Raw genomic sequence first — 17,498 nt, forward strand, 5'->3', positions numbered from 1 at the left:
TCCCCACAGGTTCTTTCACTTTGATGGTCTGAGCCTGTTACCTCCCTCCCCAAAGGAGGAAGAGGTGGCGGCTACTGTTTCCTGTTTCTCCCCAGACAGAACAAACACAGGGCTAGAAAAATGGGGGCACATCCACAGGGAACTACAAGAGGGCCAGGGCACATATTCCCCCACTGGCTGCCAGTCTCCTCTTTCCTGAGCTGAGGCTTGCTGTCGCCAGCAGAAGCAGCCAAGGTGTCTTGAAAGAGAAGCCCTCCACAGAGCAGAGCTGAGGCGGCCCAGCCAGCCGCAGCAGACGCAAGCGTGGCCCTGCTCTGGCCAGGTGCTCAGGTTTGATGCGACGATCCTCACACCTATTTGCAGTGCCTTCATTGTAGCTGCGCTTCTCCAGCACCAAGCTGAGCTGCAGGGACCAGACACCGGAGCTCGATTTCCTTTATTGCCGTTTAACCAGGAAGTGAAGCTGGAAGCGCTCAAACTTTCTCAGGCTCTCAGAGTTTGGGGAAAATAAAATTTATTATAGAATCATTAAGGTTGGAAAAGACCTCTAAGATCATCAAGTCCAACTATCAATCCAGCACCACCATGCCTGCAAAACCATGTCCCCAAGTGCCACATCTACAAGTTTTATGAACCCCTACAGGGATGGGGACTCCAACACCTCCCTGGGCAGCCTATTCCAATGTCTGACCACTCTTTCAGTAAAGAAATTTTTCCTAATATCCATTCTAAACCTCCCCTGATGCAACCTGAGGCCATTGCCTCTCATTCTATCGCTAGTTACCTGGGAGAAGAGACCAACACCTGCCTCACTACCACCTCCTTTCAGGTAGTTGTAGAGAGCAGTAAGCTCCCCCCTCAGTCTCCTCTTCTCCAGACCAAACAGACCCAGTTCCCTCAGCTGCTCCTCATAAGACTTGTTCTCCAGACCCTTCACAAGCCTTGGCTGCCCTTCTCTGGACACGCTCCAGCACCTCAATGTCTTTCTTGTAGTGAGGGGTCCAAAACTGAACACAGTACTCCAGGTGTGCCCTCACCAGTGTCGAGTACAGAGGCACGATCACCTCCCTGCTCCTGCTGGCCTCACTATTCCTGACACAAGCCAGGATAACGTTGGCCTTCTTGGCCACCTGGGCACACTGCTGGCTCATGTTCAGCTGGCTGTCAACCAACACCCCAAGGTCCTTTTCCGCCAGGCAGCTCTCCAGCCACTCCTCCCCAAGCCTGTAGCGTTGCATGGGGTTGTTGTCACCGAAGTGCAGGACCCGGCAGTTGGCCTTGTTGAAACTCAAACAGTTGGCCTTGGCCCACCAATCCAGTCTGTCTGGATCCCTCTGCAGAGCCTCCTACCCTCAAGCAGATCGACATTCCCACCCAGCTTGGTGTCATCTGCAAACTTACTGAGGGAGCACTCAATCCCCTCATCCAGATCATTGGTAAAGATGTTAAACAAGACCAGACCCAAAAGTGAGCCCTGGGGAACACCACTTGTGACCGGCCGCCAGCGGGATTTAACTCCATTCACCACCACTCTCTGCGCTTGGCCATTCAGCCAGTTCTTTATCCAGCGAAGAGTACACCCATCCAAACCATGGCTAGTTTCTCCAGGAGGATGCTGTGGGGAACAGTGTCAAAGGCCTTACTAAAGTCCAGGTAGACGACATCCATAGCCTTTCCCTCATCCACTAGGCGGGTCACCTGGTCATAGAAGGAGATCAGGTTGCTCAGGCAGGACCTGCCTTTCATGAACCCGTGCTGGCTGGCCTGATCCACTGGTTGTCCTTCACATGCCTGGTGAGCGTCCGCAGGATGAATCGCTCCATAACCTTCCCCAGCACCGAGGTCAGGCTGACAGGCCTGTAGTTCCCTGGATCCCCCTTCAGGCCCTTCTTGTGGATGGGTGTTGCACTGGCGATCCTCCAGTCATCTGGGACCTCTCCTGTTAGCCAGGACTGCTGACAGATGTTGGAGAGTGGCTTGGCCAGCTCCTCCACCAGCTCCCTCAGCACTCTGGGGTGGAACTCATCCGGCCCCACGTTATGCCACCATGTTTGTCCCCCCTAACAAAGCACGAGCCCAGGACAGCCCCCCTCTAACCCAGTTTTCCCTGTTCTGTGTAATCTTCCCCAGCAGCAACCCGGGCAGACGCCCCGCGCCGCTGCTCCCCCAGACCCCGCACCCAGCACAAGGGGAAAAAGCGCAACGGCTGCCCCGGGCGCGGCCCCGCTCCCCGCCGCCGCCCGGCCTCTGCCGCGGGGCCCGCCGGCCGCCGCCACCCCGCGCACGGCGGGCCGCGGAGGCGGGGGGAGGCCCGGCCGCCACAGGCCGCGCCGGGCCGGGCCCGGGGGCGGCGCCGGCGGCTCCTCACCTTCACCAGCCACATGCCCGTGTTCTGCTTGGCCCCGGTGAGGTCGAGCTCGCCCTTCTCGCTCATGGCGGACAGGCGGCCGGGCCGAGGCGGAGAACGGAGCGAGCGGGCGGCGCGCACTGGCGGCTCTCCCTGCTCCCGCTGTACCCGCCCGGCCCCGCACGGCAGCGCACCGCCGGCAGACGGTGGCCCGCGACGGACAAAGCTCCTCCTTCCGCGGAGGGCGGCGGGGGAGGGGCGAGACGGTAGGTCCTCTGCGGTAGCGTCGCCGGTTCGAGGCCCCGCCCCGGCGAGGCGCGGCAGGGGCGGCTCTCAACATGGCGGCCACGAAAAATTATGCTTTCTCTGTATGGGAAGGGTTGTGCCGGCACGCTGGAAAACGGCAGCAGCACGCAAAATGAGCTAGAGAAGCTAAAGTGGCGGTCTGGGGAGAGACAGAGACGCCGCCATGACTCTGCTGTGGTGCGGGTGGGAAATGGCGTGCCAGGGGGCAGCTTTGGGGGCAGAGGTGGAACCATTACAGTGTGCCCAAATGTCACGAAACTCAGGAAAAAAAGAGCAGGTGAATCGTTTACCATGGATAAAAAGTGAAGAACGAGGCTTAGCTTTCCGCAAAGGGCACTCTCTTGGAGGAAGGGCGGCGAAGCGTTGGAACGGGCTGCCCGGAGCGGCGATGGCGGCCGGCACACTGTGACAGTGTCTGGAGTCAGGAGAGAGAGCAAGCGTTGGCCCCGTGCGGCTGGTCCTGCTCTGAAACGGGGGAGCTGGGCTTCGGTGACTTCTCTAAGTCCCTGTTTTGTGACTCTTTCCCCATCGCTGGGGAAGTTTTCCTGCAGTCTAGTTGCAGTTTAAGCTCATTATTTCTTTTCTCCCTGTTGTGGACATGGAAAGCATTTTATTACCTTCCTCTCTGCAGTTTTACTTTATCCCTTCACTGAGATACCCGGTTGGATTCCACTGATACCAAACCACCTAAGTTTGTTTGATTTTGCCTCACAGGTCGTACTTTCCAGACCTTTGGTTGTGCCCGTTGCTCTCTGAATTCTCCCTGATACGGGTTTACGTCCTCTTCAAAGTCTGGTTACACGGCGGTGAAGGTCATAGTCCATCTGACTCTGCACCAGCAGCAAGCAGAGAATAATTCTGGTACACACAAGACATTGCTCATCTGGCTTGCAGAAAATGATCTCAGTATTGCATCTCAGATATGATAGTCTGTCTTTCTAATTATAGGCAAGCATCTAGGTAACCAAGGAGGGCAAGGGCGATGCTTTTTGCACGCCTGAAGCAACAACAGCAGCATTGAACTGTTCTGATTTAGGATTGATTACATCTAAAAATCAATTTTGTTTTTATATTGGAACTGTACCTGTCTGCAGAGCTCAACTGGGAGGCTGGATGAAGCTTATACTGTAAGTCAGCTTCCACTAAAAATTCAGATTTCATTAAGACAACCTTTAGCAGAAACACAGACACTTCTCCTCAAACCCTAACATAAGTGGGAGCAGATGCATCTGCAAAAACCAGCCAGCATTCCTGGGATTGTGTGACCCTCAAATATTACAGGTCTGAGATCCTTAGAATTTCTTCACCTGGAAAAAGGGTGGGTCTACACAGATAAACACCATCACTTCCCAGTTTGCTTTCCACTGAGTTTCTATGCTGTACATAGCACAGTTTGTTCCTGGAGTCTCTTTGAGAGCAAACCAGTGAATCCCCTCTGAGAGAAACCCAGAGGCATAGCTGAATAAACAAGAAGGTATGGATGCAGCCGTACCCTGTCTCTCTCTATGTGCCCAGTACGGTCCTCCAGCATGACTCCAAAAAACCCCATGCCCTCGACTGCAGCTAAAACCTCTCAGGCCATTTTTCAGCATATGTGCCATTCTCCACCCTCCGATAAAATCGCTCACTGATAGGTGGGGCAGAAATGAGACACTCAGCAATACAATTTGCAGAGAACTACAGAATCACAGAATGATTTGGGTTGGAAGGCACCTTACAGATCATCTCGTTCCATCCCCCCTGCCATGAGCAGGGACACCTTCCACCAGACCAGGTTGCTCAAAGCTGCGTCCAACCTGGCCTTGAACACTGCCAGGGAGGGGGCAGCCACAGCTTCTCTGGGCAACCTGTGCCAGTGCCTCAACACCTTCAGAGTAAAGAATTTCTTCCTTCTACCCAGTCTAAAGCTACCCTCATTCAGTTTAAAACCATTGCCCCTTGTCCTATCGCAACAGACCCTGCTAAAAAGTTTGTCCCCGTATTTCTTATAAACCCCTTTCAAGTACCAAAAGGCTGCAATAAGGTCTCCCCGGAGCCTTCTCTTCTCCTGGCTGAACAGCCCCAACTCTCTCAGCCTTTCCTCATAGGAGAGGTGCTCCAGCCCTCTTACCATTTTCATGTCCCTCCTCTGCACCGACTCCAACAGGTCCGTGTCTTCCTGGTGCTGGGGACCTCAGAGCTGGACTCAGGACTCCAGATGGGGTCTACAAATTTTCCCATACATTGAATTAGTGACAAAGTTGTCCCCCTGCCACCACTCCCAACTCAGTCTGCACACTCAGATCACACCCACCACCACTTTTAAAAAAGAACAAAAGTGGAATGGATGTTTCCAACACGAGTGACATTTTCAGCGAGGCGGTGTCACGGTGGGTTCAGACAAGCCTGCGCTCTGATGGATGGGTGATGGACAGAAAGGAGCTCTGCCTGCCAGCATCTGGGTTGCAGGCAACGGCAGCATGGCTGGTCGCCTTGGGACCCCTTGGAAAAGGAACCCACGAGGGGTCATCGCTCCTATCCCAGTCACAACTAAAAACAGTGAAAACCTCTGTAAAAGCCTGGCAATTTGCGTGGCTCAGCTGGCAGCCCCCAGGGGAAGGAGGCCAGGCAGAGATCTTTCCTGGCTCCCTCCAGGCAGCCTCTCCAGACCCGTTTCCATGGAAACTGAATTTAAAGGGACAACAAGCAGGGAAAAAAGCGCATTTTCATTAATTCCTCATTTAAAATCTCAACCTTCTGTTTGTCGGGGACACATTTAGTGCCATGGAGGAGGATATGGGGGCCAGCTGCCGAGCAGCAGAGCTGTGTGTTAGTCACTCATTTTCTTCTTCCTTGCATGGAAACAGATGTTGTGTCTGAGGAGATAGGTAGCCAAATTCAGACTTGGACAACATTTCTCTCTTTTTTTGTTCCCCCCATCCAACTAGGTGAGATGAAGAGTCTGCAATGTTGTCGGCAGCTGCACATGATTTCTTGTCATCTGTTTTAGGAACAGGCTAATGGCTGCAGCCTGACAATGCTGGCTGAAAACCACTGCAGCAGAAGATGCAAAGGGCCTGATGCTGTCCCATTGAAGCTGACAGGAGTTTTGCCATTTGGAAACTCACATGCTTCCCTCAAAGCCTGGAAAGGATGAGGGCAGGTGTGCTCCCAGCAGCTGGCAGTCGTCTCACCCAAGATGTCAGTGATGGACACCATCAGACAAGTTTCGCTGAAAACACTCCCCAGGAATTTTATGGAGTTTTTAGGGGAAAAATGACCTACTGGCAAAGTGAATTGCACATGAGAGTACTCCAACCACTTGGTTGCATCCTCTGTGGGGAAAACGTGCTTTATTGTTGGGTAACACTAAAGCATGCCACCTAGGAGTGCCCTTCAGCTGCTGGCACGGTGTGCACATCTCCCCAAGGGTTCCCTGGGGACAGCACTCACACATGTGCTGGTCACTTCTTTGTGGCTCATTGGTTCCCACTGAAGGGAAGGAGACCTGGACACGTAGGCAGAGAGGTGGCCAGTGAGCCTGGAGTCCACATGCTCTCTTTTCCTTAGCTCCCCTAATAGCACCAAATGGAGGGAACCCCACAAGACAGCTCTTGAGCGTGTCAGGATTCATTTGCCCCAGCCTCACCAATTTTAGCTGCAAGATGATTCAACACAGTTCTTACTCCCTGCCTGGCAGGAAGAAGTCATGAGATAATGTTATTTTATAAACATGGGAGGTCTTGATGAAAACTACTTTTTTTCTGTATTTTTCCTAGTGCAGAGAAACCCCTGGAGATGTGAAGCAGGCTGTGTACAAAGGAAATAAAATAGAGCAGATGATAATTAGTGTGTTATGAGCTAATACAACACAGAGATCTATATTACTCTCTGTGCAGATGTCCCCAAACCTTCTACAGTGGGTAAAGTAGTAAATGACAAACAGTTTTCATACACCAGATCAAACAAATCAGCTATAATCACACTACACTGCAAGCACTGAATTATATTAAGCAGGTGGATCCCAACTTGTATTTCAGTGTATAAGCTAGGCAGACGACGTGCATGGAATTTTAACAAGAGCAACAAAACTTCCCTATTCCAGGTGCATGACAACAGATAAGATCATTGCTTTGAGTGATAGAAAAACGGAATCACAGCTATCTCTGACTCCTTTTCATTGCTCTGCCAGCAATGAAAAGTTTGCAGACCCGCTGTCTTTATTATCTTCCACATGGTGGATAGGGAGGAGAGGAGTGTATCTGGCACAAGGTGAGGAGAAGAGGACTGCAGCTCCTGGCTATGGTCCTGTGAAATCACACTAAGCACATGGAATCCCCTTCCTACCTTAACTGCTGCAGCCACTTTGCTGCTCTGGGGCTTCCACTCCAGCTATGCTGCAGTGGTCCAAGCGTGGGCTTGCTGTGGAAGATAAACCACGCCACTGAGCCACAGGCTCCTCTTCCCAGGAAAGGCATTGGAGCATGGCCAGCAAGCCCCCATCCCATCACGGTGCTCTTGTGCCTGGGGACATACAGGGGTGGGAAGAGTTTGGGAGGGGCCATGAGGCTGCCCAGGGTGGGCTGGCTGCCTGGCTGGCCCAGGAGGTGGGCAGCTCTAAAAGCCAGAGGCCATGACCTCCTGCTTGTGGCCAGATCCGGCTTAGTCATCTCACAGCCTGGAGGCTTGCAGGTCAAAGACCAAAGCATTCACTTAGATTCATGCAGCTAGAAGACCCCATTTTGGTGATTTCTCACTTCTCCTCACGGCAGGTCTCCGTGGAGGTGGCTGGAGAACCCTTCTCCTTTTCTGGCTGTTGGTGCTGAGCATGTTGCAGGATGACCACCTCCTTGAGTCACCCTCCACGTTTGATGGGACCCCTTGGCAGCTGCAAGTAATTCCTGATAGGTTTGGGATGTTTCCTCGTCTCTTGGTTCCCAGGTTTCCAGAATGCATTTCACTGGGAAACAGTTGTGCCCCAGAACCTCGTTTCACCTCTCCTCTTCTCTGTGGATGGGGTGACACCCCCAGTCTGTTTTCTAGCATTTCCATGTGTTGGAGGAGCTGAGTGCTGTCTGCATCTGGGTGGTCCCTGAGTTCAGCTGCGTACACAGGATCTGTGCTTGGCCTCCATAGGGTCAAAACATTTGGGTCTGGAGCTAGAGCTGAGATCTGCTGCCGGGCACGAAGGGAAGATCCTGCAGAAGCTGACTTTCACTTGAGAGCATTGTGGCAGGAAGGAGACTATTCCGCCAACAGCTAAAGCTCTGACTTAATTCATTTCAGTCAACCAACCTCCTCATTAGCATATTAAGGTGAGCAGGACACTCATTTTGGAAGAGAAAAACTAATGGAGTGCAAGTGTTACAGAGCTGCTTGTCTTACTCCAAGTACAATACAGCATCAGCAGAGCTTCACTGTCCAGCGAGGGTCTCTCCTACAGCCTGAGTATCTGATTTTGCAGCCAGCAAAGAACCCATGGCTTCACTAGTATGCAAGAATTAAATCTCAAAACTACCACTAATGCTTGAACTGCCAGGGCATGCAGACAGCTAACTGCCCTTTGCCATCTTCGGCTGTGATGCATCATTCTCTTGCCCACACTGCAGATGTTCTGTGTAACCTGGAAAAAAGAGAGGAAATAATCTGCAAAGAGGCAAAAAACATCTGGACAGAACATGATCATTTATTCTGAAATAAGAGAAAAGAATCATAGAATCATGGAATGCTTTGGGTTGGAAGGAACCTTTTAGAGGTCATCTAGCCCAACCCCCTCGGCAGCAAGCAGGGATGTCTTCAACTAGACCAGGTTGCTTAGAGCCCCGTCCAACCTGGCCTTGAATGTTTCCAGGGATGGGGCCTCCACTGCCTCCCTGGACAACCTGTGCCAGTGTTTCACCACCCTCATAGTAAAAAAATTCTTCCTTATATCCAGTCTAAAGTTACCCTCTTTTAGTTTAAAGCCATTACTCCTTGTCCTATCGCAACAAGCGCTGCAGAAAATATTTTCCCCACCTTTCCTATAGGCCCCTTCAGGTACTGGAAAGCTGCAATAAGGTCTCCCCGCAGCCTTCTCTTCTCCAGGCTGAACAGCCACAACTCTCTTAGCTTTTCCTCTAAGAAGAAGTGCTCCAGCCTTCAGATCATCTTTGTGGCCCTCCTCTGGACCCACTCCAACAAGTCCATGACCTTCTTGTGCTGAGGACTTCAGAGCTGGACACAGGACTCCAGGTGGGGTCTCAGCAGAGCGGAGCAGAGGGGCAGAATCCCCTCCCTCGACCTGCTGGCCACACTGCTTCTGATGCAGCCCAGGGTACAGTTGGCCTTCTGGGCTGTGAGCACACATTGGTGGCTCATGTCCAGCTTTTCATCAACCAGTACCCCCAAGTCCTTCTTGGCAGGGCTGCTCTCAATCCCCTCATCCCCCAGCCTGTATTGATATTGGGGATTACCCCGACCCAGGTGTAAGACCTTGCACTTGGCCTTGTTGAACCTCATGAAGTTCACGCAGGCCCACTTCTCCAGCTTGTCCAGGTCCCTCCAAATGGCATCCTGTCCTTCTGGTGTGTCAGCTGCACCACTCAGCTTGATGTCATCTGCAGACTTGCTGAGGGTGCACTCAATCTCGCTAAGTCATTGATGAAAATGTTAAACAGCACCGGTCCCAGTATGGACCCCTGAGGGACACCACTTGTCACCGGTGTCCATTTGGACATCGAGCCGTTGATCACTACCCTCTGGCTGTGACCTTCCAACCAGTTCCTTAGCCACCGAACAGTCCACCCATCAAATCCGTATTTCTCCAATTTAGAGAGAAGGAGGTTGTAAGGGACTGTGTTGAAGGCTATACAGAAGTCCAGATAGATCACATCCATAGCTCTTTCCTTTGTCCACTGATCTAGTCACGCCATCCTAGAAAGCCACGAGGTTGGTCAGGTAGGACTTGCACTTGGTGAAGCCATGCTGGCTGTCTTGAATCACCTCCCTGTCCTCCATGTGCCCTAGTATAGCTTCTAGGAGGATCTGTTCCATGATCTTCCCAAGCACAGAAGTGAGGCTGACAGGTCGGTAGTTCCCAGGGTCCTCCTTCCTACCCTTTTTAAAAATGGGCACAATGTTTCCCTTCCTCCAGTCACCAGGGACTTCTCCTGACTGTCATGACCTTTCAAATATGCTGGAGAATGGCTTGCCAACTACATCAGCCAGTTCCCTCAGAACTCTGGGATGCACCGCATCAGGTCCCATAGACTTGTGTATGTTCAAATTCCTCAGGTGGTCACAAACCTGGTTCTTCCCTTACAGTGGGAGGGGCTTTACCCCTCTGGTCCCCATCTTGCAGTCCATCAACTGGGGAGGGGCGAGGAGAGAGGCTGCCAGTGAAGACAGGCAAAAAAGTTGTTGAGTACCTCAGCCCTCTCCTCATCTGTTGATATGAAAGAAAGTCTGTGTAGCTTATTCCCGAAACAGAGCGTGGGCCATCAAGCTGCATATCTATTTCCTCCGGCAGCGAAGGGTTCTCTGTGTGCCTCTTTAAGGCCAAAACATACGTTGCAGCCACTGTATTTTCAGACTGCCTTTGAGCAATACATTAGTAACGGGGTTGTTCACCCCAAGCTGTTCTGTGTCAGTGCAAAAGCACCAAGGTCACGTCTGAACTCCCATTTCAGTACAATGCTACCCAGTATGGAAACTTAAACATTACACTTCTGCCTGAAGACACAACTCAAAACCCTAGTTCTGATCAGAAGGAAATCTTCATTCATCAATTTATCCTTTTTAATTCTTTCTATATGTTTACAGGCACACATTTTTATGTATGCTATGAATTGGAGAACACCTGTTCTTCAGGTTAGCGGAACTGCAGCTATGCTTACGGTTTCACCCGTACCCTATCTTCCATCACATTAACAATGCGCAGTGAGTTTGACTGTAGGCAGCTTGGCCTCCTGTTTGTTAGGATTTTCACCATATCAAGGAATGGGAAAAAAAGAGAGAATGGAAAGATGCACCTGCAAAATTTTTTTTAAAAAATGAAGAAGACTCTTGTCAGAGAATTTCAGAGATACTTGATTAAACCTAATTTCAAATAATTTCTTAAAAAGTGAACATAAATTGGCATTATCTCTTCAGCTCAAGGTCCCTTTTGCCTGTCTCTGGCATAAAAATGTATTAGCTAGCATTTTTCACCAGTGTCTCTCAAGAAGAGGTTTAAAACATCATGCAACGTTTTTAACCCAGTAATAGTACAAAGGTAATGTGAGCTCTGAGGAGCTTGTTGCTTTCTAAAGTGCCTTTTCATTGTACATGAATAGAAGATGTTACATAGAACTGAGTGCTACCTGTTCTCCAGTCCTCCACTCCTTTACCTTTTGTCTGATCTTTGGGTTTTCTCTGGTGATGTACTACCTCAGCACAAAAGGTCAGCAGTACCTAGAGTTACTCATCTCCCAGACTTTCCACTAATGACTTGGCGAAAGGCGAGGCATTTTCTGTTCAGCTACCAAAAAAAAAAAAAAAAGTTTTCAATAGATTTATTTCCCTTGTGTTGTAATTAAACAAACGTGACTATATGCCATAACTATGTAGGTTTAGACAATGCACAGTTGCCAAGGTATTTTATTGATACATAAATTATCTCCTCACGGACTATTGTTTTGCAGAGGGAGCTTTCCAATGACCCTAGGAGAAGACTGTGTAACTAAGCTGAACTGAAACTTCATTAGTGACCAGAAGAACAAATCTAGAAGGCTGCTAAAGAACAAGAGGATGGTCCTGTTCAGAAGCCAGCCAGCCTGTTGTGTAGAGGTCACACCATCTGAACACGTATAGCACTGGCTGACAACCTCCTGCAGCTGCCCACGGTTGAAAACATAGACAGGTCTATACAATTTTGAGATTGTGCATGTATATAAATGCGATAAAGGCATCTAGTTTGTGGGTGCCACTTCTTCAGAAGTGATTGCTCTGGTACGCTGCAATGCCACATATTTAAATATGATTGTTACAGGAAATGAACCACGTACATTTGCATCCAGTCTCGTATCCCACCCTTGCACTTGGTTGCAGCTCAGCCACAGCAGCGCCTCCCAACAAGCTCTCAGTGAGATAATTAACTGAAGACATCAGATGCGTCTGCTTCATTACTGCTGTGAACTGCCTGCAGGTTCCCTCCAAAGCCTTCCCACCTAGTGGCCTTTACTGCCAGCTCTCTTTTTTCCCTAAGTGCCAATTGTTGACACTTCTCTAAAACAATGCTAATGATCTAATAAATATGATTATACGAAAGTGGTTTGTCTCCTCACTGCATAAGCTGACAATGTTAGTACGGACCAAAATACATTCTCTTTGCCACAAAGAAGGGCTTTCCTGCTAAACTGAAATGAATAAATTGGAATGAGGAGAAAGTGTTACAGACCTGCAACTGGATCGCCTTTCACTGGATTTCCATTGATGGATGAGGTTAAATAAGGTTTGAAATTTTGCCTTCTAGTTAATTACTATGAGTTAAGCATGAAAGGAGAACAGAAACAGCATTTCAGTCAGTGGGAGGAAAATGATCAGAAGAAGAACAGAGGGAAACAGCAAACAAAACCAGCGAGGACAAGAAGAACCGATGAGAACATGGGTGCCAAAGGGTGGTGAGAGGGGCAGGGACCGCAGCTGATCCCGATGGCCTCATGTTGCTTCCTTTTATCTTCTGGCAAATGGCATGTGGGACTGAGGGAAAGAAATCTGATGATTCTAGGATTATTTATCATCAGAGGCTATTTCCTCATAGTCTGCTTTTTGCTGAAAACCGCAGGCTTCTTGCTGCAAGTGATTTCTCCCGCAGACAGAGAGTTTAGCAGCAGCAGCCCTCAAACTGCCACTTGCAGCTTGCAGGATATCTCCAGCTCCCTCCAGAAGCTCACCCTCTGTTTCACACATGCTTGTCATTTCTGGAGACCCAACGTGATCAGGAGTTCACTCTTCACATCATATACTCTTAAGGATGAATCACTGAAGCTTTATCTAACAAAGCTGGATGTTAAATTCTTTCTTAAAGTTACCACAAGAAAAAAAAACATAACAAAAGGCCGTTTCTGACTGCAGTGAGATTTCCCTTCAGAGCCTGCAATAATTTCACCAGCTTTGAAAACCTCATCCTGTTACTTCTCCCTGCCCTAAAGTTTGCAGGACCTCCCCTCCTTTCACCCTCTGGCATACGTTGGGTCTCATTGATGTGCTGTGAATTTGAGCTCTTGGCCCTCATTTTATCATGTTACTTAATTGCACTGCTTTTTAACATGCATAGTTGTCCTCACTTAAATAACCTTTCTTGTTGCTGCAGCTTTTTCAAGGCTTTACAATTATATTTTATTCGTATGCACACACCTTCTTAAAACCCCTGTCTCTCGCACAGCACCAGTGCTACATAAATGATGCATATGTTATGCTTTCATTATTCTTATTAGCAGAGCATTTGCCTAGTCTGTTCTTCCTCAGTCTGGGGCTCAGAGCCCTTCAGCAAATTACCTACATCTTGCTTTCTACACTGTTCTTCAAGAAAGAGTATTCCCCCTCTGCCTGCCTTGCCTTGTCCCATGGATCTGGTTCATGTCTGCATGGCACATTACCTAGTTTTTTCTTTGTGTTGGGTTTGAGAGGCAAGGTTTTGGTAGTGGAGGGGCTACAGGGGTGGCTTCCATGAGAAGTTGCCAGAAGCTTCCCCTATGTCCAGTAGAGCCAGTGCCACCAGGCTCCATGACAGACCTGCCGCTGGCCATGGCCGAGCCCATCACCGATGGTGGTAGCACCTCTGGGATAACATAGTTAAGGAGGGGGAAAAAAATTGCTGGAGGAGAGAGGGGTGAGACTGTGTGAGAGAAACACCTCTGTAGAAACCAAGGTCAGCAAAGAAGGAGGGGGAGGAGATGCTCCACGTGCCGGAGCAGAAATTCCCCGTGCAGCCTGTGGAGAAGACCATCGTGAGGCAGGCTGTCCCCCTGCAGTCCATGGAGGTCCACGGTGGAGCAGATATCAACCTCCAGCCCATGGAGGATCCCATGCTGGAGCAGGTGGATTTCCGAAGGAGGCTGTGACCCCGTGGGGAGCCCATGCTGGAGCAGGCTGCTGCCAGGACCTGCGGACCTGTGAAGAGAGGATCCCATGCTGGAGCAGGTTTGCTGGCAGGGCTTGTGACCCCGTGGGGGACCCACACTGGAGCAGTTTGTGAAGAGCTGCAGCCCATGGGAAAGATTCATGTTGGAGCAGTGTGTGGAGAACTGTCTCCTGTGAGAGGGACCTCATGCAGGAGCAGGGGCAGAGTGCGAGGAGTCCTCCCCCTGAGGAGGAAGGAGCGGCAGAGACAGCGTGTGATGAACTGACCACAACCCCCATTCCCCGTCCCCCTGTGCTGCTCAGAGGGGAGGAGGTAGAGAATTCAGGAGTGAAGCTGAGCCCAGGAAGAACGGAGGGGTGGGCGAAAGGTGTGTTTAAGATTTGGGTTTAATTTTCATTATCCTACTCTGATGTGATTGGTAATAAATTAAACTAATTTCCTGAAGTTCTGTCGGTTTTGCCTGTGATGGTAATTGGTGAGTGATCTCTCCCTGTCCTTATCTCGACCCACAAGCCTTTAATTATACTTTCTCTCCCCCATCCAGCTGAGGAGGGGGAGTGATAGAGCAGCTTTGGTTGGCACCTGGCATCCAGCAAGGGTCAATCCACCACATTCTTAGAGAGCAAATGGAACACAGTCCTTTTAGGAACACTCCGATATGAGCCACAATGTGTCTCCTACCTTCAACATCTCTGCCTCTAGTTTACAGTTTTGCTGTTAAAGATTTGCTGTCATTACCAGCTCTGACTCAGTCATCTCACAAATAAACACCAACGAACAGTGCCGGCCCCAGCTGAGCTTCTCGTGCATCTCGCCATCCCTGCTGTGCGTTACCAGCAGCTCTGATGGCCCCTGGCTATCGCTGAAGATCCTAACACTTTTGATCAAGAGTTGAGATAGCAATGATTTGAAGCCAGCCATAGGCTTTATCCTCATTTGCTGGCATGTTATGCTAGGCAATAACATTTCCCTAACAGCATGACAGTTAAATTAGCTGAACTTTCTTTGTTCACAAGGATATCTTCTGGACTGAGAAAGAAGGCATAGTTCTGGCAGTGCTAGGAATAATGAAGTCTGATTTCTCATCTGCCTATGTCTCTTGCTTGAATGATTTTGAGTCCTTCCTTTGGCTCAGACAGGCTCTTCTCAATCACTAAATCTTAAATATCAACAATGCATTAACAGCTGTATGTTGCTTTTCAACATGTAAAGGTTTAAAATTGAAAAAGGGATACATTAAAGGACTTTCTCATCATGTGGAGAGGTGAGTGGCAGAGCTGACATTAAATTTCCAGGACTTGCCTTCCTTGCCCTTTTGCTCTGATCTTGGTGACACAAGACTGTGCTTCTGCTGAAGAAAACATAGGGAGTCCCTTCTGCCTGCCAGCCCATCGTGGGTTTTCCAGGTATATGGAGTCCATTACAGAGAAGAGCTCACTGCTGCATTAGAAACATGGGCAACATGAAATCTTTGAGATGACTGCTGAATAAACCTCAGATTTGGAAAATCAAGGCAGGTCATGCTAAATGTCCTCACATCTCGATAAGTTGTAGGTTTAGCATGACCCCATTTTGAGCACTTTTGGGTCGAGGCATTTTCCCTCCTGTAAAATGTTATTGATTGAACCACAATTACGGTTTTGATGAGGGACTTTGAAGTGGCTGTTGGAGTAGCAGGCAAATTCACACAGAGAGAAGCAAATGTAAGAAGAATGGGTAGCAATTTCCTTTGGTCCAGATGTATACTTATCTGACATGTCTGTGCATAACAAAAGGCATGGATATTAAACCATCCATTGCCACTGCTGAGCAATGGTGCAAATTATTTCTGACAGCCATTGAGAGGTGCTTCAGTTAAGCACCCAAAACCAGGCAGCTCTTCACAGAAAATTTGCTGGTATTTTGAAAACACTGTGATATTTCCTTAGTCTAAGAAATCATTGACAACCTGTCAAAGATAAGTGTCAGTGTTGAAGTCCCCACACTAATAATTACTCCTCTAACCAGCTACAGAAAGTGCCAGATATTCACCTCTCTCTTAGAAAATGTGAAATCTCTGGCAGCTAATCGCATCTTTTTAGTCTATTTACAGCAATTGTCCATTCTGACCCTCTCCAAAAATGTAGCCTCTGTGAGCTGATTTTGAGAGCACCGAGAGGGCGCTGACAGGTAGCAGATTCCCGTTCTTTCACTGTTGTTCATCTGTACTTGTAAACAGTGACCCAAAATAGAAACATGAGTGTTGTTTGAACAGCTAATATTTGCTACGAAGAAAGTGGCTCCACAACTAGGGGCAGAACCCACAGCTTCTGCTCAAGTGAGTCATGTCTCTGCACACAAGTGGTGCTGTGAAGTTCAGTAAGCCTGTCCGTGTGAGGCTGGAGGATCAGACTCGTTGGCCTCCCATCCTCTGTGGCACGGGGACAAAGGTGTGGATGGCTTTTGCGTTGTTGATCCTCTATGTATTTGTCCACGTGTTCATGAATCTGCTCTTAGTGGGGGAGGGTGTGTGTGGGAAGAATGCAAAAAAGGTGAAAATCAACGGAAAATTAAAAGGCATCTTCCTCCAACTAAACACATTCCATTGAAGTTAATGTGCCATTGCATAAGGTACTGTGTTGCATATAAAAGCACTTCCTTGAAAAAGTCATGAATATTGCAAAGTCAAGTAGCCAAAGATTAAGAGGCCGAAATTCAGACTTCCCACGCAGCATTATTTCTGTGCATCTATGTTTCTGCGTTATAATAGAGCCTTGAATGTTATGATTACATAGCATTTAGCTTGTTTTCCTATGGGAAGGAGGCCCATGTGGTCATGCTGTCTGTGTAGGTGTATGTCTGCTTGACAGTTGTCCGCTCCCCAGCTTTTGAAACCATCCCCCAGTTTCAACCAAGTCTCAAAGATACTATACTTCCATAAACATATGGAAACAGGAGGTCCAGCTGAGGAAAGAGATCCTGCTCAAGATGCAGCGAGAGAGAGAGAGCAGTGTAAACCCAGCCCTTACTGGACACCTAGAGAAGCAACCTGTGGGAGGAGATGCTAAAAATACTCCAGGTATGAGAAAAGCCTCAGCTGCTCTCCATGTTTGTTAAACACTCGGCCACAGTCAAGGTTTACCTCCTCTGTTGGTCCTCTGAATGGGATAAATACATAATGTGGTGATGCTCCTTCAGTAGGTCACCCTGCAGGCAGGGTGCCTGCTGGTCCCAGACCTCCTCACTCTTCTGCACAGCCCAGCCTCATGTGGTCAGTGCTTCCCATGGGGTCGTTGCTGTAGCGTTGGCTTAGCCCACGCTGTGGGGAGTCCTGCATCCTCTGCCCCGCATACTGCCTTACACCAGCAATGCTCCGTCCCCATGGGATCTTCTTTGGCAGCTGCTGCCATGTGAGGGCTTCCAAAATGCTGAGTAGGTCACCTTCAGAAGCTCCCAGTGAGGATACCTGGCTTCAAGGAGAAGAGGTTAAAGTCCTCTCCCACTGTTGAGACACACAATACGGATATTATGCAGGTGCCCCAGGAGGTATCGGTGGGACACACTGTCCTACTCATGCAGTAATTTGACAAGCAGAAGCTGTACAAACCCCTGGAGAGAGCAGTGTGGGTGGCTCCCTGCAGAGAGACTGGCCATGGTCAGGAGCAAACACAAGCAGCAATGGGTAAGCAGTGGGGGTGACAGCAGGCTGAGGCAGCTAAGCCTGAACCTGTCTTCCTAGGACTGAGGACGACTGTCATCTCCTTCTTCTACATATGGGAAACTGAG

The 17,498-nt window shown here is 49.3% G+C and overlaps 1 protein-coding gene across 1 annotated transcript in view; it reads right to left on the minus strand.

Moving 5' to 3' along the window:
• GTF2F2 (general transcription factor IIF subunit 2) overlaps positions 1-2,510 on the minus strand; it is a 101,983-nt gene extending 99,473 nt beyond the window's left edge. Inside the window, exon 1 of the mRNA XM_075422195.1 lies at positions 2,369-2,510. Coding sequence (XP_075278310.1) covers positions 2,369-2,434 — 66 coding nt within the window. The 5' untranslated portion in view covers positions 2,435-2,510. The remainder of the gene's footprint in view (positions 1-2,368) is intronic.
• Positions 2,511-17,498: the final 14,988 nt, after the last annotated feature.

This window comes from Opisthocomus hoazin, chromosome 1 (genome assembly GCF_030867145.1).
Source record: "Opisthocomus hoazin isolate bOpiHoa1 chromosome 1, bOpiHoa1.hap1, whole genome shotgun sequence".
Classification (NCBI taxonomy): Eukaryota; Metazoa; Chordata; class Aves; order Opisthocomiformes; family Opisthocomidae; genus Opisthocomus; species Opisthocomus hoazin.